General features: G+C 35.4%; 1 protein-coding gene across 12 annotated transcripts in view; it reads left to right on the top strand.

Annotated features, from left to right (window-relative positions):
- The window catches only part of LOC105484665 (DENN domain containing 1B), a 321512-nt gene that overhangs the window by 207481 nt on the left and 86901 nt on the right, over positions 1–27130 (top strand). For 11 of the 12 annotated variants that reach the window (XR_011612370.1, XR_011612369.1, XR_989127.3 and 8 more), the window contains one exon: positions 23361–23451. Coding sequence is in view for 9 of the 12 variants with exons in the window: in XM_011746499.3 (XP_011744801.2) it covers positions 23361–23451 (91 nt within the window). In the remaining 3 variants the exon portion in view is untranslated. Of the gene's footprint in view, positions 1–23360; positions 23508–27130 lie in introns of those variants that run through there. The other variant, XM_011746509.3, reaches the window with a different exon arrangement.

The raw sequence follows: 27130 nt of genomic DNA, 5'->3' as shown, positions 1-27130 counted from the left end.
GTTAAATATACCATATGCATCCTTTGACTTTGTGTTCTTAGTCACATAATTGAGTGTCACTAATGGCAGGTCTGTACCCCTGTTAAGAATATTGGCTTGGAATCCGATAGATCTGCATTTGTATCCTGGTTCTGCCACTTTCTTGGAATATCACACTATATAAGGCACTTGGTCTCTCTCTGGGCTCCAAATCCTTGCCCAATTTCCTATTCTAATGCAATATTCAATCACATTGAATGTTCCTTCACACATATATTTCACAATGTCAGGTTTTGTCTATGCCATACTATACCACCAGTGTTAATATGCTTCCTGTCATTCTTCCATAGCCTGTTCAAACGTCAACCCTTACATTGATCATTCTGTCTTTTCTATTCCTTTAGATTTTTTTTCTTTTTTTCTTTTACTGTTTTTTTTTTTATTATACTTTAAGTTCTAGGGTACATGTGCACAATATGCAGGTTTGTTACATAGGTATACATGTGTCATGTTGATTTGCTGCACCCGTCAACTCATCATTTACATTAGGTGTTTCTCCTAATACTATCCCTCCCCCAGTCCCCTACCCGCCAACAGGCCCTCGTGTGTGATGTTCCTGCCCTGTGTCCAAGTGTTCTCATTGTTCAATTCCCACCTATGAGCGAGAACATGCAGTGTTTGGTTTTCTGTCCTTGTGGTAGTTTGGTGAGAATGATGGTTTCCAGCTTCATCCATGTCCCTGCAAAGGACATGAACTCATCCATTTTTTTTATGGCTGCATAGTATTCCATGGTGTATATGTACCACATTTTCTTAATCCAGTCTATCATTGATGGACATTTGGGTTGTTTCCAATTCTTTGCTATTGTGAATACTGCTGCAGTAAACATACGTGTGCGTATGTCTTTATAGTAGCATAATTTATAATCCTTTGAGTATATACCCAGTAATGGGATCGCTGGGTCAAATGGTATTTCTAGTTCTAGATCCTTGAGGAATCATCACACTGTTTTCCACAATGTTTGAACTAATTTACACTCCCACCAACAGTGTAAAAGCTTTCCTATTTCTCCACATCCTCTCCAGTATCTGTTGTTTCTTAACTTTTTAATGATCGCCATTCTAACTGGCATGAGATGGTATCACATTGGGGTTTTGATTTCCATTTCTCTGATGACCAGTGATGATGAGCATTTTTTCATATGTCTGTTGCCGGCATAAATATCTTCTTTTGAGAAGTGTCTGTTCATATCCTTTGCCCACTTTTTGATGGGGTTGTTTTTTTTCTTGTAAATTTGTTTGAGTTCTTTGTAGATTCTGGATATCAGCCCTTTGTCAGATGAGTAGATTGCAAAAATTTCCTCCCATGCTATAGGTTGCCTGTTCACTCTGATGGTAGTTTCTTTTGCCATGCAGAAGCTTTTTAGTTGAATTAGATGCCATTTGTCTATTATGGCTTTTGTTGCCATTGCTTTTGGTGTTTTATCATGAAGTCCTTGCCCATACCAATGTTCCGAATGGTATTGCCTAGGTTTTCTTCTAGGGTTTTTATGGTTTTAGGCCTAACATTTAAGTCTCTAATCCATCTTGAATTAATTTTTGTATAAGGTGTAAGGAAGGGATCCAGTTTCAGCTTTCTACTTATGGCTAGCCAGTTTTCCCAGCACCATTTATTAAATCAGGAATCCTTTCTGCATTTCTTGTTGTTGTCAGGTTTGTCAAAGATCAGATGGTGGTAGATGTGTGGTATTATTTCTGAGGGCTCTGTTCTGTTCCATTGGTCTATATCTCTGTTTTGGTACCAGTACCATGCTATATTGGTTACTGTAGCCTTATAGTATAATCTGAAGTCAGGTAGCATGATGCCTCCAGCTTTGTTCTTTTTGCTTAGGATTGTCTTGGCAATGTGGTCTCTTTTTTGGTTCCATATGAACTTTAGAGTAGTTTTTTCCAATTCTGTGAAGAAAGTCATTGGTAGCTTGATGGGGATGGCATTGAATCTATAAATTACCATGGGCAGTACGGCCATTTTCACGATATTGAATCTTCCTATCCATGAGTATGGAATGTTCTTCCATTTCTTCATGTCCTCTTTTATTTTGTTGAGCAGTGGTTTGTAGTTCTCCTTGAAGAGGTCCTTCACATCCCTTGTACGCTGGATTGCTGGATATTTTATTCTCTTTATAACAATTGTGAATGGGAGTACACTCATGATTTGGCTCTCTGTTTATCTGTTATTGGTGTAAAAGAATGCTTGTGATTTTTGCATACTGATTTTGTATCCTGAGACTTTGCTGAAGTTGCTTACCAGCTTAAGGACATTTTGGGCTGAGATAATGGGGTTTTCTAAATATGCAATCATGTCATCTGCAAACAGAGATAATTTGAATTCCTCTTTTCCTAATTGAATATACTTTATTTCTTTCTCTTGCCTAATTACCATGGCCAGAACTTCCATCACTATGTTGAATAGGAGTGGTGAGAGGGCATCCTTGTCTTGTGCCAGTTTTCAAAGGGAATGCTTCCAGTTCTTGCCCATTCAGTATGATACTGGCTGTGAGTTTGTCATAAATAGCTCTTATTATTTTGAGGTATGTTCCATCAATACCTAGTTTATTGCGAGTTTTGAACATGAAGGTTGTTGAATTTTGTCGAAGGCCTTTTCTGCATCTATTGAGATAATCGTGGTTTTTGTCATTGTTTCTGTTTATGTGATGGATTAACGTTTATTGATTTGCGTATGTTAAACCAGCCCTGCATCCCAGGGATGAAGCCTACTTGATCATGGTGGATAAGCTTTTTGATGTGCTGCTGGATTTGGTTTGCCAGTGTTTTTTTGTGTATTTTCGCATCAATGTTCGTCAGAGATATTGGTCTGAAATTCTCTTTTTTATGTTGTATCTCTGTCAGGCTTTGGTATCAGGATGATGCTGGCCTCATAAAATGAGTTAGGGAGGATTCCCTCTTTTTCTATTGATTGGAATAGTTTCAGAAGGAATGGTATCAGCTCATCTTTGTACCTTGACTGTGAATACATCTGGTCCTGGACTTTTTTGGTTGGTAGGCTATGAATTATTGCCTCCATTTCAGAGCCTGTTATTGGTCTATTCAGAGATTCAACTTCTTCCTGGTTTAGTCTTGGGAGGGTGTATGTGTCCAGGAATTTATCCATTTCTTCTAGATTTTCTAGTTTATTTCCATAGAGGTGTCCATAGTATTCTCTGATGGTAGTTTGTATTTCTGTGGGATCAGTAGTGATATCCCCTTTATCATTTTTTATTGTGTCTATTTGATTCTTCTCTCTTTTCTTCTTTTTAGTCTTGCTAGCAGTCTCTCAGTTTTGTTGATCTTTTCAAAAAACCAGCTCCTGGACTCATTGATTTTTTTGAGTATTTTTGTGTCTCTATCTTTTTCAGTTCTGCTCTGATCTTAGTTATTTCTTGCCTTCTGCTAGTTTTTGAATGTGTTTGCTCTTGCTTCTCTAGTTCTTTTAATTGTGATGTTAGGGTGTCAATATTAGATCTTTCCTGCTTTCTCTTGTGGGCATTTAGTGCTACAAATTTCCCTCTACACACTGTTTTAAATGTGTCCCCGAGATTCTGGTATGTTGTGTCTTTATTGTCATTGGTTTCAAAGAACATCTTTATTTCTGCCTTCATTTGTTTATTTACCCAGCAGTCATTCGGGAGCAGGCTGTTCAGTTTCCCTGTAGTTGTGCGGTTTTGAGTGAGTTTCTTAATCCTGAGTTTGTATTTGATTGCACTGTGGTCTGAGAGACAGTTTGTTGTGATTTCTGTGTTTTACATTTGCTGCGGAGTGCTTTACTTCCAATTATGTGGTCAATTTTGAAATAAGTGTGATGTGGTGCTGAGAAGAATGTATATTCTGTTGATTTGGGGTGGATAGTTCTGTAGATGTGTATTAGGTCCACTTGTTGCAGAGCTGAGTTCAAGTCCTGGATATCCTTTTTAACCTTCTGTCTCGTTGATCTGTCTAATATTGACAGTGTGGTGTTAAAGTCTCCCATTATTATTATGTGGGATTCTAAGCCTCTTTGTAAGTCTATAAGGACTTGCTTTATGCACCTGGGTGCTCCCATATTGGGTGCATTTATATTTAGGATAGTTAGCTCTTCCTGTTGAATTGATCCCTTTACCATTATGTAATGGCCTTCTTTGTCTCTTTTGATCTTTGATGGTTTAAAGTCCGTTTTAACAGAGACTAGGATTGCAACCCCCGCTTTTCTTTCTTTTTTTTTTTTTTGCTTTGCATTTGCTTGGTAGATATTCCTCCATCCCTTTATTTTGTGCCTATGTGTGTCTCTGCACATGAGATGGGTCTCCTGAAAACAGTACACTGATGGGTCTTGACTCGTTATCCAATTTGCCAGTCTGTGTCTTTTAATTGGGGCATTTAGCCCATTTACATTTAAGGTTAATATTGTTGTGTGTGAATTTGATCCTGTCATTATGATGTTAGCTGGTTATTTTGCTCGTCAGTTGATGCAATTTCTTCCTAGCATCAATCGTCTTTACATTTTGGCATGTTTTTGCAGTGACTGGTACCGGTTGTTCCTTTCTATGTTTATTGCTTCCTTCAGGAGCTCTTGTAAGGCACGCCTGGTGGTGACAAAATCTCTCATCATTTGCTTGTCTGTAAAGGATTTTATTTCTCCTTCACTTATGAAGCTTAGTTTGGCTGGATGTGAAATTCTGGATTGAAAATTCTTTTCTTTAAGAATGTTGAATATTGGCCCCCACTCTCTTCTGGCTTGTAGGGTTTCTGTCAAGAGGTCCACTGTTAGTCTGATGGACTTCCCTTTGTGGGTAATCCAGCCTTTCCGTCTGGGTGTTCTTGACATTTTTTCCTTCATTTCAACCTTGGTGAATCTGACAATTATGTGTCTTGGGGTTGCTGTTCTTGAGGATTATCTTAGTGATGTTCTCTGTATTTCCTGAATTTGAATGTTGGCATGCCTTGCTAGGTTGGGGAAGTTCTCCTGGATAATATCCTGAAGAGTGTTTTGCAACTTGGTTCCATTCTCCCTGTCAGCTTCAGGTACACCAATCAAATGTGGATTTGGTCTTTTTATAGTCCCATATTTCTTGGAGGCTTTTTTGTTTCTTTTTACTCTTTTTTCTCTAAACTTGTCTTGTCACTTTATTTCATTAATTTGATCTTCAATCACTGATATCCTTCTTCCTCTTGATCCTATCAGCTATTGAAGCTAATGCATGCATCACGAAGTTCTCATACCGTAGTTTTCAGCTCCATCAGGTCATTTTAGGTCTTCTCTACAGTGCTTATTCTTGTTAGCCATTCATCTAACCTTTTTTCAAGGTTTTTAGCTTCCTTGTGATGGGTTAGAACATGCCTCCTTTAGCTCAGAGGTGTTTGTTATTACCGACCTTCTGAAGCCTTCTGCTGTCAACTCGTCAAAGTTATTCTACGTCCATCTTTGTTCCGTTGCTGGCGAGGAGCTGTGATCCTTTGTAGGAGAAGAGGCACTCTCCTCTTTTAGAATTTTCAGCTTTTCTGCTCTGGTTTCTCCCCATCTTTGTAGTTTTATTTACCTTTGGTCTTTGATGTTGGTTACCTACAGATGGAGTTTTGGTGTGGATGTCCTTTTTGTTGATGTTGATGCTGTTCCTTTCTGTTTGTTAGTTTTCCTTTTAACAGTCAGTTCCCTCAGCTGCAGGTCTGTTGAATTTTGCTGGAGGTCTACTCCAGAGCCTGTTTGCCTGGGTATCAATAGTGGAGGCTGCAGAACATCAAATATTGCAGAACAGCAAATATTGCTGCCTGATCTTCCTCTGGAAGCTTCATCCCAGTGGGGTACCTGCCTGTATGAGGTGTCTGTTGGCCCCTACTGGGAGGTGTCTCCCAGTTAGGCTACAGGGGTTCAGGGACCCGCTTGAGGAGGCAGTCTGTCCATTCTCAGAGCTCAAATGCCATGCTGGGAGAACCACTCAGAGCTCAAATGCTGAGCTGGGAGCTCTCTTCAGAGCTGTCTGAGACGTTTAAGTCTGCAGAAGTTTCTGCTGCCTGTTTTTCTGCTATTCCCTGCCCACGGAGGTAGAGTCTATATAGGCAGTAGGCCTTGCTGAGATGCAGTGACCTCTGCCCAGTTCGAGCTTCCTGGCCCCTTTAATTACCTATTCAAGCCTCAGCAATGACAGATGCCCCTCCCCTCGCCAGCCTGCTGCCTCACAGGTCAATCTCAGACTGCTGCGCTAGCAGTGAGCAAGGCTCCCTGGGCATGGGACCCACTGAGCCAGGCACAGAAGAGACTCTCCTGGTCTGCCGATTGCTAAGATGGTGGGAAAAGTGCAGTATTCGGGCGGAAGTGCCCCATTTCTCCAGGTACAGTCTGTCACAGTTTCCCTTGGCTAGGAAAGGGAAATCCCCTGACCCCTTGTACTTCCGGGCGAGGTGATGCCCTGCCCTGCTTTGGCTTGCCCTCTGTGGGCTGCACCCACTGTCCAACCAGTCCCAATGAGATGAACCATGTACCTCAGTTGGAAATGCAGAAATCACCCATCTTCTGCATTGATCTCACTGGGAGCTGCAGACCGGAGCTGTTCCTGTTTGGCCATCTTGGAAGCGATCCCTCCTTTAGATTTTTATTCATGTCTCCCTTGTAGCATTTATCCCATGTTATTGTAATTTCTCTTTTTAATATGTAGTTTCACCTCTCTAAAGTCTTCCCTGAGTGTCCCTCCCCCTCACTAAGTCTGTACTCTTTTTTTTTCTGTGCGTATGTTAGTTTGAACACATTTTATTTGTTTATCCACTCTAACAATTACATATGGATTATTATTTTGTGTCAGGTACTGCTACACCAAGCACTTGAGATTCAGAGATGTGTAGCCTTCTCTTATGAAGCTGGTATTTCTAGTGAAGGAAATGGGTTAACAAACAAACAAACAAACAAATAGCAAATAAGAAAAATACCAGTGAGCAAAAAGTTCAGAGTATATGAGGCATTGACTGGATGGCCAATTTAGATTGAGTGACCAGAAAAGGCACTACTGAAAAGGTGATATTTAAGCTACGTCTAAAGAAGGAATCAGTTTTGAGATATGAAAAGAAGAACATCATTACAGGTAGAGGGAATTGCTGTTACAAAGATGCAAAGGAGGGAAAGAATTTGGCATTTTCTAAGATCAGAATAAATGAAATGTGGTCATGGAAAAGAATTGTACTAAATGAGGTTAGAATGGCATAAAAGGGACAGATCATCCAAGGCTTTGAAGGCATAAGGAGTTTACCTTTTATTTGAAATGGAACATTATGCTATAGGGAAGTTTTAGCTAGGACATGATTGGGTCTGATCTATATTTTATAAAGGTTGCCCAGATTACTATGTTCAAGGAGAGAGAGGTAGTAGAAGTCCAATTATAAGGCTTTTGCAGTTGTCCAGAAGAGAAGAGATGGTGGTAGTAAACAAGATGGAGTGAAGCAGGACAAAATTTGTTTATGTTTGTGAGGTAGAATTTTCAACTCTTACTTATGGGTCAGACAGAGTAGAGATAAATAAGAAATCAAAGATAATGCTCATATATGTGTTTTTATATTGACATTTTAAATAACTGTCTTACTCATTTACATAACAATTTTCTAAATAGATTATGAGCCTTTCTAATACTGGGACCATTTATGATTCCATTGTATATATCCAGTTTCTTGCATAGGACCTTGTCAGTATTGGGTGCTAAATAAACTTTAGTCAAATCTCTCCTCAACATGTCTTTTATTATTACACATAAAAAGTGATTTTGAGTACTCAAATATTTGCATATTACAGTGATAACCATAAATAATAAGTAAGGACTCTAAGATTAGGGAGACAGGGAGATTGCTGTTTCATTAAAGGTAACCTCATTATGACCAAAGAAAACACTAAGATAACATAGTACATTCACTAAAGTGTATAAATTTATAAATTATAATATTAGGGTAAAAATCCTCAAGATCATCCACCTCTAATGAAATTACCATTCCATTTTGTAAGCATGCCCTCAATTCTATCAAGTGTTTATGTAATTTTATTGACATAAATGGAAAAATCTTATTCTTGTTTCTTAAGATTATTCTTACCAGGTAATTGAATAAAAATTTATTTGAAAAGTCTCTGGTGGACTTGGATATCTATATTGTTATTGTGAGGAAACATCTGAGTACTTATTGTTTGATAAAATAAATCCCATATAGTTTTGGAGAGGTTAGATCATTCTCAACTTATCTTTGGTACTTCTTTGGAGACACATTCCCATGTCATATAAGGACAATTCAATAACCATGGTATAGCCTGGTTTAATTTTTTTTTTTTTTTGGAGATATGGGGTCTTGCTGTGTTGCCTAGGCTATTCTTGATCTTCTGACCTCAGGCGATCCTCTCACCTCAGCCTCCTAATGGTTTGGGGTTACAGGCGTGAACCAGTGTGCCAGATCATGAATTTTTTTTGACAAATGAAAACTGTATATACTTACGATATATAACATGATGTTCTGATATTGGAATTTGATTATAGAATTAACATCAATTATGATTGTGGAATGACTAAATCAAGCTAAGTAACAAATCAGTTGCCTCATATAATTAACATATTTTGTGGTGAGAACATTTAAAATTTACTCTCCTAGCAATCTTCAAGTATATAACACATAGTTATTAACTATACGTTACAGTTATTAACTGTACTCCCATGTTGAACAGTAGAATTCCTGAACTTATTATTCCTCTTGTCTAATTAAAATTTTGTCTGCTTTACCCCAACCCCTGGTAACTACCATTCTGTTCTCTGCTTCTCTGAGTTTGACTTTTTTAGTTAAATCATGTGCTATTTGTCTTTTGATGCCTGGCTTATTTCACTTAGCATAATGTCCTCCAGATTCAATCATGTTGTTGCAATTGACAGGATTTTCTTCTTTGTAAAGGGTTAATAGTGTTCCATTGTATGTGTGTGTGTGTGTGTATATATATGCACCACATTTTCTTTTTGTATTCCTCCATTCATGGGTAGTTAGGTTGATTCCATATATTTGTTATTGTTGAGTAATGCTGTATTGAACACGTAATGCAGATAGATCTTCAGCATACTGATTTCATTTCCTTTGGATATATTCCTAGAATTGGAATTGCTGGATCATATAATAGTTCTATTTTTAGTTTTTTGAGAAACTTCCATACTATTTTCCATAATGGTTATACTAATTTACAGTCCCCCCAGTAATGTACAAGGGTTACCTTTTCTCCACATCCTGGCTAAAACTTATCTCTTGTCTTTTTGATATAAAAATCCTAGCAGGTATGACATGATGCCTCACTGTGGTTTTAATTTGCATTTCTCTGATGATTAGTGATGTTGAACATTTTTTCACTGTTGGCCATTTGTGTGTCTTCTTATGATCAATGTTTTTTCCCCCAAATATTTTGCACATTTTTAATTGGGTTATTTTTTTTCTTGTTATTAATTTGTTTGAGTTCTTTATATATTTTGGATATCAATTCCTTATCAGATATAATTTACAAATATTTTCTCCCATTACAGAGATTGTTTCTTCACTCTGTTGTTTCCTTTGTGCAATCATATTTGTCTATTTTTGCTTTTGTTGCCTGTGCTTTTGAAGTCATGATCCAAAATATCTTTGCTCAAACCAGTGTTGAGAAGCTTTTCCCCTGCGTTTTCTTCTTGTAGTTTTATAGTTTCAGGTCTTATGTTTGTAAATCCATTTGAATTGATTTTTACATATAATCTGAAATAAGTGCCCAATTTTATTCTTCTGCAAATGGATATCCTTCTCCATTTTGTGTTCTTAGCACCTTAGTTGAAGATCAGTTTTTGGGAAATGTATGGATTTATTTCTGGGCTTTCTATTCTATTCCATATGTCCGTATATCTGTTTTTGTGCTAGTACCATGCCATTTTGGTTATTATGGCTTCATAGTATATTTTGAGATCAGATAATGTGATGTCTTCTGCTTTGCTCCTTTTATTCAAGATTGTTTTGTCTATTTGAGGTCTTTTGTGGTTCCATATTAATTTTAGGATAGATTTTTTTATATTTCTGAGAAAAATTTCTTTGGAATATTGGTAGGAATTATATTGAACTGTAGATCCCTTTGGGTAGTATGGATATTTTAGCAATGCTAATTCTTTCATCCATGAACACATGAACATGGAATATTTTTCTATTTATTTTGTCATTTTCAGTTTCTTTTATTAGTGTCATGGCTTTCATTGTATAGGTCTTTCACTTCTATGGTTAATTTTATTACCAAGTATTTTTGTATGCTATTGTAAATTTAATTGTTATGTTACTTTCTTTCTGAATAGTTATTAATTTATAGAAATGCTACTTTTTTATATGTTAATTGTATATCTTGCTACTTTACTGAATTTGCTTATTAGTTCCTACAGTTTTTTTGGTCAAGTCTTTAGAGTTTTCCACATGTAACAACATGCCATCAGCAAACAATTTCCCTCCTCCCTCCCTCACTCCCTCCCTGCCTGCCTGCCTGCCTTCCCTCCCTGCCTTCCTTCTCTCCCCTTGTCTCCCCTATTTGGATGCCTCTTATTTCTGTTTCCTCATGAATTGCTCTAACTAGGATTTCCACTTCTGTGTTTAAAAGAAGTGGTGAGAGTGAGAACTCTTGTCTTGTTCCTTATCTTAGATGAAAAGTTTTTTAGCTTTTTACCGTTGACTATTATATTAGCTGTGAACTTGTTATATTTTTTCTTTTATTGTGGTGAGAAAAGTTATTTTATACATAATTTGTTAAGTGTTTTCATCAGAAGTGTTGATTTTTCTCAAATGTCTTTCTGCATCTTTTGATGTGATCATAAGGTTTTTGCCGTTTATTCTGTTAATGTGGTATATATAACATTTATTGATTTGTGAATGTTGAACCATCCTTGCATTCCAGAGATAAATCCCACTTGATCATGGTGGATGATGCTTTCAAAGTACTGTTGAATTTGGTTTGCTGGTATTTGGTTGAGGATTTTTGCATCTATGTTTAAGGGACATTGGATGTAATTCTCTTGCTCTCTTCTCTTTTCTTTTCTTTTTTTTTTTTTTTTTTTTTTTTTTTTTTTGAGTCTCCTTGTCTGGCTTTGGTGTCAGAGTAATGCTGGCCACATAAAATAACTTTGGAAATATTCTCTCCTTTTCAGTTTTTTTTGAAGAGTTTGAGGATTGATATTCTTTAAATGTTTGTTAGAATTCAGCAGTGGAGTCATCAGGTCCGGGGTTTTCTTTGATGGAAGATTTTTGACTACTGATTCAATCTCCTTATTCATTATTTGTTAATTCATAATTCAGTTTTAATAGGTTGTATGTTTCCAGGAATTTATTCATTTCTTCTAGGTTATTCAATTTGTTGAATATAGAGACTTAATGACAGAAAGAAGAAATGTACAAGAGGAGACAATTTATCAGGATAAAGGATACTTTTTTTCCCCCAGCATCTCTTGTTAACTGATTTCAAGTAATATCCTAAATAGAGTTTCTCAGAGTGGGGTCTCAGACTGCTTGCTCTCTTCTGGTAAGACTGACTTACCTGGAGAGCCTGTTAAACATGCATATTTTTGAGTCTCACCTTAAAAACTAATGATTCAAGAGGCCTGGACTAAAGCCCAGAAATACACATTATTAATGAAATGCCATAAAAAGTAAGAACACTAAAATTTAAGAACACTTTTTAAGTATTCTTTACTCATACCTCGGAGATACTGTGGGTTCAGTTCCAGACCACTGCAATAAAGTGAATATTGCAATAAAGTGAATCATACAAAGTTTTTTGTTTCCCAGTGCATATAAAAGTTATGTTTATACTGTCCTGTAGTCTATTAAGTGTGCAATAGCATTATGTCTAAAAAATGTACATACCTTAATTGAAAAATACCTTATTACTAAAATATGGTAATGGTAATCTGAGCTTTTAACAAATTATTCTTTTTTGCTGGTGGAAGTTCTTGCCTCAGTATTGATGGCTGCTGAGAGATTAGGGAGGTGGCTCTAGAAGGTTGGGGTGGTTGTCTTGTTCTTAAAATAAGACTGCAACAAAATTTCCCACATCAATTGATTCCTACTTTCATGGTAGATTTCTGTGTAGCATATAGTGCTATTTGATAGCATTTTATCCACAGTAGAACTTCTTTCAAAATTGGAGTCAATCTTCTCAAACCCTTCTGCTGCTTAACCAACTAAGTTTATGTAATATTCTAAATTCATTATTGTCAACACTCTTCAGAGCATCTTCACCAGGAGTAGATTTCATATCATGAAATGGCTTTCTTTCCTCATCCATAAGAAGTAACTCCTCATCTGTTCAGGTTTTATTATGATATTATAGCAATTTAGTCACATATTCAGGTTTCACTTAGAATTCTAGTTTGCTTGCTATTTCCACCACATCTGCAGTTGCTTCCTCTAAGAAGTCTTGGATCCCTTCAAGTCATCCATGAGAGCTGGTTGGAATCAACTTTTTCCAAACTCTTGTTAATGTTGCTCTTTTGACCTCTTCCTATGGATCATGAATGTTCTTAATGACATCTAGAATGGTACCTCCTTTCTAGAAGGTTTTCAATTTACTTTGCCCAGATTTATTGGAAGAATAACTACCTATGGTAGCTGTAGCCTTAATGAAATGTATTTCTTAAATAATAAGACTTGAACGTCAAAATTACTCCTTGATCCATGGATTGCAGAATGAATGTTGTTTTAGCAGGCATGAAAACAACAGTAATCTCCTTTTATATCTCTATTAGAGTTTCTTGGGTGGCCACGTGCATTGTCAGTGAGCAGTCATGTTTTGAAAGGAGTCTTTGTTTCTGCACAGCAGATCTCAATAGTGGGCTTAGAATGTTCAGTAAAACATGGTGTAAGCAGATGTATTGTCATCCAGACTTTGTTTTGTTTATAGAGCACAGGCAGAGTAGACTCAGCATAATTCGTAAGGGCCCTAGGATTTTTTAAATGGCAAATGAGCATTGGCTTCCATTAAAGTCACCAGCTGCATTATTGCCTAACCAGAGAGTTGGCCTGTCCTTTGAAACTTTGAAGCCTTGAAGCCAGGCATTGACTTCTCTTCTCTAGCTATGAATGTCCTGGATGATATCTTCTTCTGATAGAAGGTTGTTTCATCTTCATTGGGAAATGTGTTGTTTAGCCACTTTCTTCAATGATCTTAGCTAGATCTTTTAGATAACTTGCTACAGCTTCTGCATCAGCATTTGCTACTTTACCATGCACTTTTATGTATAGAAATGGCTTCTTTCCTTAAATCTCATAAACCAATGTCTCCTAGCTTCATAATTTTCTCCTACAGCTTTCTCACATCTCTCACCCTTCATATAATTGAAGAGACTTAGGACCTTGCTCTGGATTAGGCTTTGGCTTAGGGGAATGTCATGGCTGGTTTGATTTTTTTGTCCAGACCACTCAAACGTTCTCCATCTCAGCAATAAGGCTGTTTCACCTTCTTGTCATTCATGTGGGCACTGCAGTAGCACTTTCTATTTCCTTCAATAACTTTTCCTTTGCATCCACAACTTGGCTAACTGCTTGGTGCAAGAGGCCTGGCTTTCAGGCGGTCTCAGTTTTTGACATGCCTTCCTCACAAGCTTCATCATTTTTAGCTTTTTCACTTGGATGTGTGGAGGTCATTGTAAGGTTATTAATTAGGGAATAGGGAAGCCTGAGGGGAGAGAGAGAGAGAGATGGGAGAATAACCAATCAGTAGAGCAGTCAGGACACACACAACATTTATCAATTAAGCTTGCTGACTAATGTGGGGGTGATTCCTGGTGCCCTAAAACAAATACAATAATTACATCAAAGGTCACTGATCACAGACTACCATAACAACTCTAATTATATAATATAATTGTATAATTCTAATATAATTATAATGAAAAAGTTTGAAATGTTTCAAGACTTTCCAAAATATGACACAGGGACACAAAGTAAGCAGATGCTGTTGGAAAAATGGCACTGATAGACTGGCTCAATGGAGGGTTGCCACAAACCTTCAATTTGTAAAAGCTGTCTTTGAAGTGCAGTAAAGTGAAGTTCAGTTAAATGAGATATGCCTGTATCCATTTTATAATAGGCAGTGTTTTGTGTGGGATACATCAGAGAACAAAGAAGGAGACAATCTCTGACTTTGTGAAGCTTTTATTTCTAATAACAAATTATAATTTTAAAATAATGTTGATCTTCAAAGGTCAGAAGTACTATGGGAAAGTAAATAGAACAGGGTATGGTAAATAGGGACTACCAGAGGTGAGGGTAGGATTACAATTTAAAATAATATAGTCAATGTAGATTTCCTGGAATATGTGTCACTTCAGCAATATCCTGTGGGGTGGCCAAAAGTGGAAACAGAGAGAAAGAAGATCTAGAAGATTATTACTATCATCTAGGTGAGAAATTGATGGCAGTGTGGAACTGTTGATTGAAGATATGATGAGATTTGGTCAGAATATGGGTTTATTTTATAAATAAAGCCAATAGATATTCTGAGGAATTTGATATAAAGATGAGAGAAAGCAGAGTCATGGATGATTCCATGTTATCTCATCTGAGAAACTGGAAGAAAATATTTGTCTCAATTAAAATTGAGATGGGGAAGATTGTGGGCAGAAGATGATTTCATCAAGCAGAACAAGAGTTGAATTTCAGACATACTAATTCAAGATGTCTGCTGGAGATGCAAGCAGGATATTGATTAGGCAAGTGGATGGATAAAGGAGGGGAGAAAACTGGACTGGAGGTATAAATTTTGGAGGCATCAGCATATAGGTAGAATTTAAAGCCATCAGCCTGTAGATTGGGTGAGATTACCAAAGGAAAAAGCGTAAATAGAAATGATAAGAAAGTAGCATAAGAGGGCACTAGCAATGGAGGCTGTGAAAGAGTAGATGAACAATTAGGTAGACAGAAACCACAAGAGTACTTTACATTAGCAACCAACAAGAATACCAAAGAGGGAGGGATCAACACTGTCAAATGCTCATGACAGGCTAATTAAAACAAGGACCTGGAATTGATTACTGGATTTAGTAACCATGGATATATGATGACCTTAGCAAGAGCAATTTTGCTGATGTGGTGAGATAGAAATTGTGATTGAAGCATGAGAGGAGAGGACATAGACACAAAGTACTGACAGCTCTTTTGAATTTTATTGTGAAGAATAGAATAGCACATAACTAGAGAAGTAAGTGAGGTCAAGAGAAGAAGTAACCTGTTTGTATGCTGCTGGGAAGATCTAGTTAAGAAAACTATATTCAGAAGAGAAAAGGAAAAATTGTTAGAAAAGTTAGTCTTTACAATGAGCACAGGCAATTTATTCATAACAGGAGAAAAGACAGTCTGTGAGCACAGATGGAGGAGATAGGTAAATGTGTGACTTAGAGCTTGTAGAATTTCTCTTTTAATTACTTCAGTTTTCTCTTTTTTGGTGAAATTAGGAAGCAAGATCATCAACTGAAAGAGAATGGGAGAGGTCATTAAACATTTAAGGAGAAAGAAGATAGGACATTGTGAAATGGGTGGGGAGAGTGAATGGAGTGACTGCAGAGTAAAATAGAATTGCTTGGTATTCAAATCCTATTGGAGGTTGAAGTTTATAAATTTTGAGTGAGAATAGTCATTATGGCTGGTGGGATTTTCTCCTGATACTTGGAGCCTCCCACAGGCCTACTGAGTACGTGTGCCTGTTCCTACTCCAGTGTAGGTATTTACTCTAGCTACTCCCTTTGCCTGGAATCCTCTTCTCCCATTAAACCTCCTCATGGCTTAAGACTTGGCTTAAATGCTGTCTTCATGAGACCTACCCTGACCACACTATTTAAAATGGAAAGTTCCTTGCCCTAGATTTCCTAACTTCCCTTATGCAAGTCTATCTTATTCTCTAACACTCATCACCTTCTCACATACTACATTGTTTGTTGTTTCTTATTTCATGCGGTAACTTTCTTCCCCTACCTCCACTAAATGTTTAAGCATCACAGAGGCTTGGATTTTTGCTTGCTTCATTTATTCCTGTATTTCAGGTATCTAGAAAAGTGCCTGGAATACAGCATACATTCAGTTAAATATTCACTGAATAATATAATTAGTTGATTCTTTTGGTCTGGTGATCATAAAGTTCAGCAGACTAAATTCTTTAGCACATTATTTAATGTCAATTGACATATCCTTGAAAGTAGTATTGTTGTCTTATTACAGTTATTTTAGGTTATTAGTTTTAATAATACATTGCACTGAATGGGTTCTTAATACTCTTCATAGTGTTTTCCTGTTCGTGATACCACGGTAGTCTAATTTAGTATACAGGAGCCTGATAGTCATCTCATTACCTAATGGCATAAAAATAACAATTTATTTCTGTTCTTTCACATACTTAATTTTCTTGGTTTGAGCTGACCTACCTTACTTATTCCCGCTTGTTATAGGCAGTTTGTGTTTATATATAGCTACTAACTGAATGCCTTGCATTTAGCAGGTGTCTATAAATATCTGTTGATGTAATTTATTGTAACACTTGAGTATAGTTTTCACTAACCTGTCAAGGTCTACTGAACATTTCTAAGAAGAAATATTTAAATTAGACTACTTATTAAAATTTTAGCCCAGAGCATTATATAGAAAGGCAAATTTTAAAGATTCATGGGAAATTAATTTATTTTTGAAAGCAATTTTTTACTGTATTTAAATTTTATCCTTAAAATTGCTGATTGATTTTTGAAACTATTTTTCTCTGGCTCTTAAAACTTGAATCTATTAGTTACCTCTTATCTTACCTAAGAAGGGTTTCTAATGTGAGATAAATTTCTGAGCCATAGTAAGGTTTCCTACAGGAAGGAATTTGGGTTTGTAGATTTGTTTATTGTGTTGCTTCAGCACTTCTGCAGCTTTGCTTCAGTAATAAGATTGCCATGTTAGCACAAAAAAAAAACACTGAATCTTGCTACTTCCTCGGCTTGGCAGAGAATTTTACCACTGCCTCATCTCCCTACTAGAATCTTTTTTATAAAGATTTTTTTAAAAATCAAATATTTCTCTTAAAATAATATTAAAATCCTGAAATTCAATTATTGTCATAGAGTTTCGATGGAGTGATTATAATTAAACATTTATATAACATATGTCTAGACCACTAAGGGAATTAGAACACTGATAATAGCATAACTTGTTTTAGGATTTTTAGATTCAATGCTGGAAATACACTGACTGGTAAATAATTAGAGATTTGTAAAAGGCATATGACTTTTCTCTTAGAGGACATATACATTCCTACCAGTTTAGTGGCAGATATTTTGAAGTGTAATCTGTGACTTTGATCAAAACACATTCTTTTTATTTTTTGGAAAGAAGCCTCCTATGGAGTCTACTCTTTATGTTACATATTTGAAATCTTCATTTTATATTTAATTATATTTTAAAAATGAATTTGAATAGCGAATGTTAATTTTCATTTAACAATATTACTTACTGAAGTATGTTTAAAGCAACAGATAATTTATTTAAATTGACTCAATGTCCTATTAGGTGGCTATTTGAAGATAAAAACACTTTTAAAAACTTTAGTGACATCAATATCAAAAAGAAGAGCCAGAAGCAGTTTTGCTGCTTGAAAATATTTATCTTGTAACCTGTCACAGTACTTTAAGATCATGTCATAGCAAGTTTGAAAGGAAACCTGCAAACCTGAGTGCCCTCACCCTGGGAGACATTCCTACAATATAATGGACTGGACTAATTATTAATGATTTTATGTATATTATTTTGATGTAACGGACCCCTGATTGAAAACTAGGGGGTGGCCTCTGGTGTTATGTAATATGTATATTTGTTTTTGTCCATGGTTCCTGGCTCCTAAAATCCTTGACATCTCCAAAAGCAAAAAAGATCATGTCATAAGGATTAGCAAAATCTGGTTCTTGCAATTGTTGATGATTTAGAGGGAATAATGCCATCGATCTTGAGAATTACATATATTATTATTTAAATCAATTTTATATATTTATAATTTATAAAATTATGGAATCCATACTATGGGATAACATCTATGAATTTTTGTAAGATTTCCAATTATGTTATTTATGTTTTGGTGTGATTAATTAACATGTTTAGGTCTAGATTTTAATTTTTTTCTTTTGGAATAAAAAGAAAAATATTAAGATTTATATAAAAGCATCATTTAAAGCAAATTCTTACCTTCTTTTAAAAATCTACTTGCAACCTAATTTTATGTTATATCTGTGTCACTTTAATTGTTATTAACAGTGTTGTCATTACTTATAACCACAAACTAATTCTTTCAAAATTTATGTCTTCCAATTACCTACAGATATGAGGTTACTAAATGATATAGGTAACTGTTTATCAGACAACATGTGATAGCACATTATAGAGTCATAGCTTTTCCAACAGAGATGATATTTTATTAGTTCACAATTATTTATCTGCATCAGTAACTAAAAATGTTCTTATCTTTTACTTACTATGAAATGCTCCAGAGTTACTAAAGTGGTATAACCATGAACCAACTCCACTTGGGGGAACAATAGCTGTTATTGAATAAAAATAGAAAAAGGTGTTTGAAAAACTGTTAAATTCAGCATTCTACTCATTAATAACACTTTTCAGTTTATTCTTGGGTGTCTATTTATATGCATCTATATACAATATATGTATATGCATGAAATCAATCTTTTGTTATAAGAACAAACATTTTAATTCATTGTGTACATTGGTGTCTGCCACTGACAGGATTGTTTGCAAAGTCAGTGATAACACGTGTCATTTTACTGAGTGATTAATTTCTATTGGCTCAAATCACTAGGTTAGTAAGACAAAGTAGTTACTCATACTCAAAAATGCATAATCAGTAAATAGTTGTGGGATTTATCTCTTTTAGACTTGAATTGTTCCACTTATTTCTGAAATGGATGGATTATTTCTAGTAAACATAAAAATGAAAACCTTTTAGCAAGTCTTCTAGTCTTAATCTTTTAGAGCAAATTAAGTCCTTTAAAAGGATGTCTTAGTTTGTTCTATTTGTCAGTAATGTATTACTTTCACTTTATCATTTTGCTTTCACTTTATTTTTTTTAGAAAAATTATAACTAGTCCATCAAATTAGATCACTTTGATTTATAATACTGTGTTACAAATGTGTGCAAGTCAAATTTTGGGTGCGTTTATAACCACCTTTTTAAAAATTACTATTATATATAGCAAAGATGCCAACATTATAAGTTCCTAGCTTTGATCTCAAGATAGAATGAAATGAATTAGTTCTATGCATTATAATTATTTAACTTTAAAACCAGGTAAAAGTATATGAACTTCAGCATTGTTAAAGTGTACTTCAGTATTTCCACAACATCTCAGTTCAAACTTTATGGCAGGTATTTTGCTAGGTATTGAAGATGCATACACAAGAAAGACTGATCTTCCTTCGGGAAGCTCATAAAAATTTGACAGAGATAGAAAAGGTGATGGTACTGGGGGAAGTGGACTTTATTATTTAGCATTTATTTGGTGTACACAATGCAGACACTTCATAATATTTTAATTAGCTCTTGTAATACCCCATAAGATATTTTTATTACTCCCATTTTACAGAAGGAGAAATAGTCTTAGAGGTGACAAGTGGCCCACGATCATAAAACTAGTAAGTGGCCGAGTTGTGATGCAGGCCTTTTATACTCCACACTCCATGTCGATTTATACTATAGGAAACATTTTGTATGCCAAGCATAATGAAGATGTGAAAATGGGTAATATATGGTCCCTGTCCTCAAATAGTTCTAAGTTTTGTGAGAACAACTCATGTTCTAAAAAAATCTAAGATTCCATTATTTTAGGCTATGTTTATTTAAACCTATCTTACCACAGTTTCACTCAGAAGCATTAGATGATGATAAAAGGATGATTAAAGCACATTTTCCCATTAATAGTTGTTTTCATTCATTCATTATTTTAGATTCAGAGGTACATGTGTAGGTATGGTACATGGGTATGTTGCATGATGCTGAGGTTTGGGCTTCTAATAATCCCATATCCCAGATAATGAACATAGTACCCAATAGGTAGTTTTTCAGCCTCTGCCCCTCTCCCACCTTTCCCCACCATTTGAACTCTCCAGTGTTTATGGTTCCCATCTTTGTGTCCATGTATACCCAATGTTTACTTCGCACTTTTAAGTGAAAACTTGCAGTATTTGGTTTTATTTCTGCATGAATTTGCTTAAGATAAATGGCCTCCAGCATCATTTATTGGTTGCAAATGACATGATTTCATTCTTTTTTATGGCTGCGAAGTATTCCATGGTGTGTATGTACCACATTTTCTTTATCCAGTTTGCTGTTAAAAGGCACCTGGGTTGAATCCTTGTCTTTGCTATGTGAATAGTGCTGGGATAAACATACAAATGCAGGTGTCTTTTTGGTGGAATGATTTATTTTCCTTTGGCTATATACCCAATAAGGGGATTGCTGAATCGAATGGTAATTCTATTTTTAGTTCTTTGAGAAATTTCCTAGCTGCTTTTCACAGGGCCTGAACTAATTTGCACTCTCACAGACAGTGCGTAAGTGTTCCCTTTCTCCATAAACTCGTTAACATCTGTTACTTTTTGACGTTTTAATCATAGTCATTCTGACTGGTGTGAGGTGGTATCTCATTGTGGTTTTGATTTGCATCTCTCTGATGATTAGTGATGTTGAGCATTCTTTCATATGTTTCTTGGCCACTTATATCTTCTTTTGAGAAGTGTCTGTTCATGTCCTTTGCCCAATTTTTAATGGAGTTACTTGTTTTTTTCTTGTTGGTTTAAGTTTATTATAGCTTCTGGATATTAGTCCTTTGTTGTATGCATAGTTTGCCAGTATTTTCTCCCATTCTGTAGGTTGTCTGTTTACTTCATTGATAGTTTCTTTTGCTGTAAAGAAGCTCTTTAGTTTAATTGGGCCCCAATTGTCAATTTTTGGTTTTGTTACATTTACTTTTGAAAACTTAGTTGTAAGTTATTTGCCCAGGCCAATGTCTGAAAGGGTATTTCCTAGGTTTTCTTCTAGGAAGAAAGGTTTTTAATTTGAGGTCTTACATTTAAGGCTTTAATTCACCTTGAGTTAATTTTTTTATATCTTGAAATGTAGGACTCCAGTTTCATTCTTCTGCATATGTTAGCCAGTTTTCCTGGCACATATATTGAATAGGGTGTCTTTCCCCATTATTTATTTTTGTCAATTTTGTTAAAGATCAGTTGGTTGTAGGTGTGCAGCTTTATTTCAGGGATCTCTATTCTGTTCCCTTGGTCTGGGTAAACCACATTTTGAACGTGAATCTGTTGATTCATTTTCTATTCTTTCTTTACTTTTTCTGTAAGAGATTTTTGTATCAAAGTCTTATAACTGGTGTGACTTACTGCTATTATCTTCCTCCCCCCCCCCCCCAACACATTTGTTTGTTTGTTTGTTTGAGACGGAGTCTTGCTCTCTTGCCAGGCTGGAATGCAGTGGTGCAATCTCGGCTCACTGCAACCTCCACCTCCCAGGTTCAAGCGATTCTTCTGCCTCAGCCTCCTGAGTAGCTGGGACTACAGGCATGCGCCACCATGCCCAGCTTATATATATATATATGGAGTCTTGCTTGGTCGCCCAGGCTGGAGTGCAGTGGCACAATCTTGGCTCACTGAAAGCTCCACCTCCCGGATTCACACCATTCTCCTGCCTCAGCCTCCCCAGTAGCTGGGACTACAGGCGCCCGCCACCACGCCTGGCTAATTTTTTTGTATTTTTAGTAGAGATGGAGTTTCACCATGTTAGCCAGGATGGTATGGATCTCCTGACCTCGTGATCTGCCTGCCTCGGCCTCCCAAAGTGCTGGGATTACAGGCGTGAGCCACCATGCCCAGCCTATTAGTTATCTTAAATTGCTGCTGAGGAATACTGTATTGTCCTGTACAACTCATCTCAATTAGTTTTGTTCATTAACCATTCAAACAGAAAACCAGGGAAGTATCTGAGTTTTTTTTTTCTTTTTTTTTTTTAAGACCAACTACTTTATTTTAGTTCAGGTAAAATTTAAATTTCTAGGGTAAAAAATTATGGTCAGGATTAGTTAGTTTTTGGATGCAACTGAACATTTTAATCCATCTTCAAGTCCTCCTTGCAAAAAGCATGTAAATCTTTCCTATGTTATCCCCTGCCTCTTAAGCAAGGAAGACTTAAAGATACTTCATCATCATTATGGATGGAGTAAACTACAACGTATCAAATTCTAGGTGCCACAAATCAACAAAATAAAAGGTAACCAAGTGCTAGTAATACGTGTGTGTGTGCGCGCGCGCGCGCGTGTGTGTGTGTGTGTGTATGTGTGTGTATGTAGAATCATTGATTTTCACCTTGGGTTGGTCATATAAAAATACCCAGGATACTTTTCAAATGCAGCATTAATACCGTGAGATTCTGATATGCTGTGTATGTTGGAACAGGTAAGGATTGGAGCAGGACAGGCAATGGAAGATAGTCTCCAGGGTATTTAGATTTCTGCACTTTGAAAATGATCTTCAGGTGCTTTTGATAGTTTCAGTTTCCCACTCTTCCAACCTCTTTTTTAAGAACACTGAAAAATATCGCCTAAAATAGCCTCATGCATATCAAGTCAATATGCATTTACCTCAACTGTATTTAACTTACTAATCATAATTCTTATCATTCAGTGATCACGTATGCCAGGAACTATGAAAGTTGTATTGATTTTATTGTAGATGGTTAAAATTATTTGGTGCTCTGTTATGTGTTAGAATATAATAGTTTAGACAAGTAGTGTTTTACTGAATGAAGTTAATAAGCTGAAAAAAAGGTAATGTCTAGTATCTCACAGATACTTGCTGTGTCACATTTCTTAGGTTAATCTAATTTGTTGTTTGCAGTAACACCATGAGGCAGGTACTGGGAAAACAGGCCTGGCTGGGGAAGACAGAGCCCCTTGAGTAAATGGCTTGGCAAGGCAATAGTACCTTTGTACAAACCCCTCTGCAGAGATTGTGCATTGAGCAACCTTTCCAGAGCCTATGACCTTTACTACTGCACTTTGCTATTTTTTGCTAATAAGTTAGATTTAGAGTCTTTGCTGTACATTTGCGATTTAATTAATTAGCAACTGTTTATTGAGCACCTGTTCCTTCCATTGTTTGAGAATTTTCATGTGTGTGTATATATACACCATATATGTGTAATTTATACGAGTCTGTTATTAATGTTTTTGATGTAAGTAAAAATCTAACCTTATAAAATAAATGTAAAATTAACATTTTATTGGATAACATTTTATTTGCTACTTTTTAATTTTAGTTTATCGATGGTCGACTGGCAAAACTAAATGCAGGAAGGGGTTTCTCTGATGTATTTGAAGAAGAGATCACTTCAGGTGGCTTTTGTGGAGGTAAAGACAAGTTACAATATGATTATCCATTTTCTCAATAACAGTCTTTGCACTTGTGTCTGATAAAACCTATTTCATGAACAACTATTTTCTCCTAAATATGGAATGTCTTAAATATATTTTTTTCATCTTATAAAAGATATGGTATTAGCTTATTTTGCCTGATATCTGTTACTCAAGGCATTAAGTTGGCCTCATGAATTGGTAGCTGTTGGCCTGGATAATCTCTTAATATTGATGGAAATCAGTAATACAGAAATCCAGTCAACTCGTATCTTCCTGTCTTTCCTTCCGAATAGTAGTATTCTCTGCTAGAAAACTACTAATGATGGCTATTACTGAGTATGAATTTAAGAACTAAAGTTACGATTGGTAATGCAATCCAAAAAGAAAGGTCTGAACACCAAAATTCTTTCTACATATTTAAGTAACTGTATTATTATCTAGATATCTTTACCTTTTTTACTTTATAGATCACTGCAGCATTAGGAAAGTTTCCAGTTTACCATTCCATAAATACAATTAATCCTTCTAGTGTAAATGTTTAGATAATATTATAATTATCTAGACAATTAATAACTTACAAACTGATATTTTTGCACGATTGCTGTGGTGTATAGTCTTGACTTGCAGAGCATTTTGCTCGAGTCCTTGAAATGACCTGTTCATTCACTGAGTATTTGCTGAGTGCTTACAATGTATTAGGCACTGTTCTAAATATTAGGTGTACTAAATAAACAAAAATCCCTGTATTCTATATCTTAGTGTGTTAATTTTTGACCTGGTATAATAGCAATTTTTAAAACTTCTTTGTATGTTTGTTTTGAGGAAAAAAAATTTCAGTCTATGTGTAAATAAATAGATGCTGGAATTGAGAAATGAAACATGAAAAGACAAAACATAATAGGTACTCCTCTACACATTCCACAAAATTTAACGTTATTTTTAAGATTCATTTTCCCATCATGAAAATATAGAAACCATTGAGATAATTGGTTCATTAAAGGAAGTACAAATGAACTCAGCAGTTGTGGAACTTTATCTGATATAAGTATAGCATTTCATTGAAAGCATTTAGCTTGGGGAAAAGTTAGTTTGCTTGACTCAGCAAGGAAGCTGAATGTGGAATCATTGAGCTCCTTGCTTCCCTCAGTTCATGGGTAAAAATTTAGCTTCAATTGAACTTTTGTGTTAAAATAAGACTTTTTTACTTCTCAATTCAGACAAGCAAAATATTGTCAGCTCATGGACAAGTTGCTTGAGGCATCTCTTCAGTATTTACATAACTGCTGTCTCATTATCTTTATGACCCGTGGGGCTACTAGCTTTTATAGAATTGAAGATGACATTTTGTGACAATAAGAGGCTAGAACTATGATCCTTTTGTACAGTTAAATTCTGTAATCTTAACCATTGGTCCAGGTACCTCTGTAATAGAGTAGAGATAGGTGACTTTTCTGGTGGGAGGGCCTACTAAAATTTTTCACGAAAAGCCTTATTGTTTAAAAAAGGTTAGGAGAATATGATTACCAATTAGTATCTGACTTAGAAATTGCTACATTTTCAATACAACTTAATGCCCACTACTTTGTTGTTCTTTATTAAAATGAAAAGGTTTTGAACTCTTATTTTAATTTGAGAGAGCCAGTACTTATCTAAAAGGAAAGCCTCATTTGACAAATATTAATTCCAGTGAGTACAGCAAGAAAGTTCCTTAGAAATTTGTGCCTGTCAAGCATTATTTTTAAATTATTCTGTTATGTTATAGATACACAGACTTGTTTTGTAGATGAAAATAAACTCAAATGTGTTAGAATTTGAAATAAAAAGATGACTAATATAATAAAAATTAGCAGTGTTCTAACTATTAATTAGAAGATATCCATCCAGCTAGGGGTGTGTGTGTGTGTGTGTGTGTGTGTGTGTGTGTGTGTGTGTGTCTTTACAAAATGGTTCCTAGAGGTCAGTTCCAAACATTTGTCATTCACACTACCCTTGTGAGAAAGAAGAGTATGTTGATGTCATGAAATCAACCTATGCTTCAAAGAAGTAAACTGATCTAACATTGTTGTTTCTCTCCTGATAATAGTAATATAATAATTGCTTATATTTATTGAGCACTAGTATGTGGCAGAAACTCTCCCAAGAGCTCTACAAATATTATCTCATTTAATCCTCACAACACCCAAGGAGATACTTTCATTAGCTCATTTTTATCGAGTATTCAGCTCAATAATTCACTCAAGGTCACACAGCCAGTAGTGGCCAGAGTCTCAATTCCACATGTGTCTATGTGACTTCAAAGATATCCTGTTTTTTATAATAGATTTTCTTAATGCAAAAACATTCAGTAAACAAGAGTAATACTTAACCCTTTCCTACTCTGATTTAATCAAAGCAAAATTCTCATCTCTTTTGACTTTCTTGTAGATTTTTTATACATAAAGTCCTAGAAAGACCACTGTGGCAGAAATTAACATTAAAACTAAGAAAAACTTATGTTCCTTTAAGCAAAAATAATTAGGAAATTTCAGAGAAACATGTATTTTCTCCTCTTTATCATTGCAATAGTAGTTTATACACTATTTTTGTTAATGCCGATGGTTATGATAAAATGAATATGAATATGATGGAGCTTTATCATTATTGTGGCTCTGATTAAAAATATACAGTGCAGGACAATCAGATAAGGAACATCTAGATTCACATTTGAATCTAGAAGTGTATGGTTACAGAATCTGTGAATGCGTGCATGTTTTTAAAACCTGCCTGTGACCTGTGAGCCCTCAGCAGGACTATTAAGGAAATCCATGTCACACCTTATTCCTTCATGAGACCCTTGCAACATCTTTGACCTTAACTAAAAAGGAAAATTTTAACTTAACTTAAAAGGAATGTGTAAAGGGAAGAATAATCATGGAGTTTAAAAGATAATAAAACAGGACAGGAGTAGAACAAAGGATGCATTTAAGTAAACATAGTATTGGTCTGTGAAAAAGCAGGTAAAGAATATTGAGTAGTTAAGCACATATTCTCTCTTTAAATATTTTTTTCATTTAAAAGAAAACTAGTTTTTAAATTTACACCAAGTTAACTTTAAAAAGGAGAAATGTTTTCAGATTCTTTTTATGAGGAGTGTGTAGTTACTTTCCATCACTAGCATGTGTTTCTTCCTTAGTTTACACATATAATCTGATGAGTCTTTTATTTGTTCTTTTATTTATTTTTCTGTTCTTATTTAGTTTTACTGACTAAGGTATCAAAGGAATTTGAAGGAAGCAGTAGGTAATATCAGTTTTAATGGCATTTTTCCGGCCTTGTTGAACAATTTAGACCAATTTATATTTTGAGATAAATAAGTACAAATTACTGAAATTTAAGCAACTACATTTGAAGAGAAAGTCTTGGCATAAGTGAGAAATAGATATTTTGTCCTTGAGTGTGAGAAAGTCACTTGTTTTGTTAACAAAAATAATGTTAAGGATTGCCTCAGTAATGCATATTATTGCCCTAATCCAGTTATTTTAAAAGAAGGATTCTGAGGGATTTCTTCAGCATTCAAATTCATTTTTAGAAGAACAACAGCTTCTTTTCTAATACTACTAAAGAATAATGTGCTTTTCTCATAAATATTGTGGAAATAGGAACCTTAAATCATAAAAGCACTGAAATTTAAAGG

This window comes from Macaca nemestrina, chromosome 1, assembly GCF_043159975.1.
Source record: "Macaca nemestrina isolate mMacNem1 chromosome 1, mMacNem.hap1, whole genome shotgun sequence".
Taxonomy (NCBI): Eukaryota; Metazoa; Chordata; class Mammalia; order Primates; family Cercopithecidae; genus Macaca; species Macaca nemestrina.
This window is presented reverse-complemented; position numbering and strand designations above follow the sequence as displayed.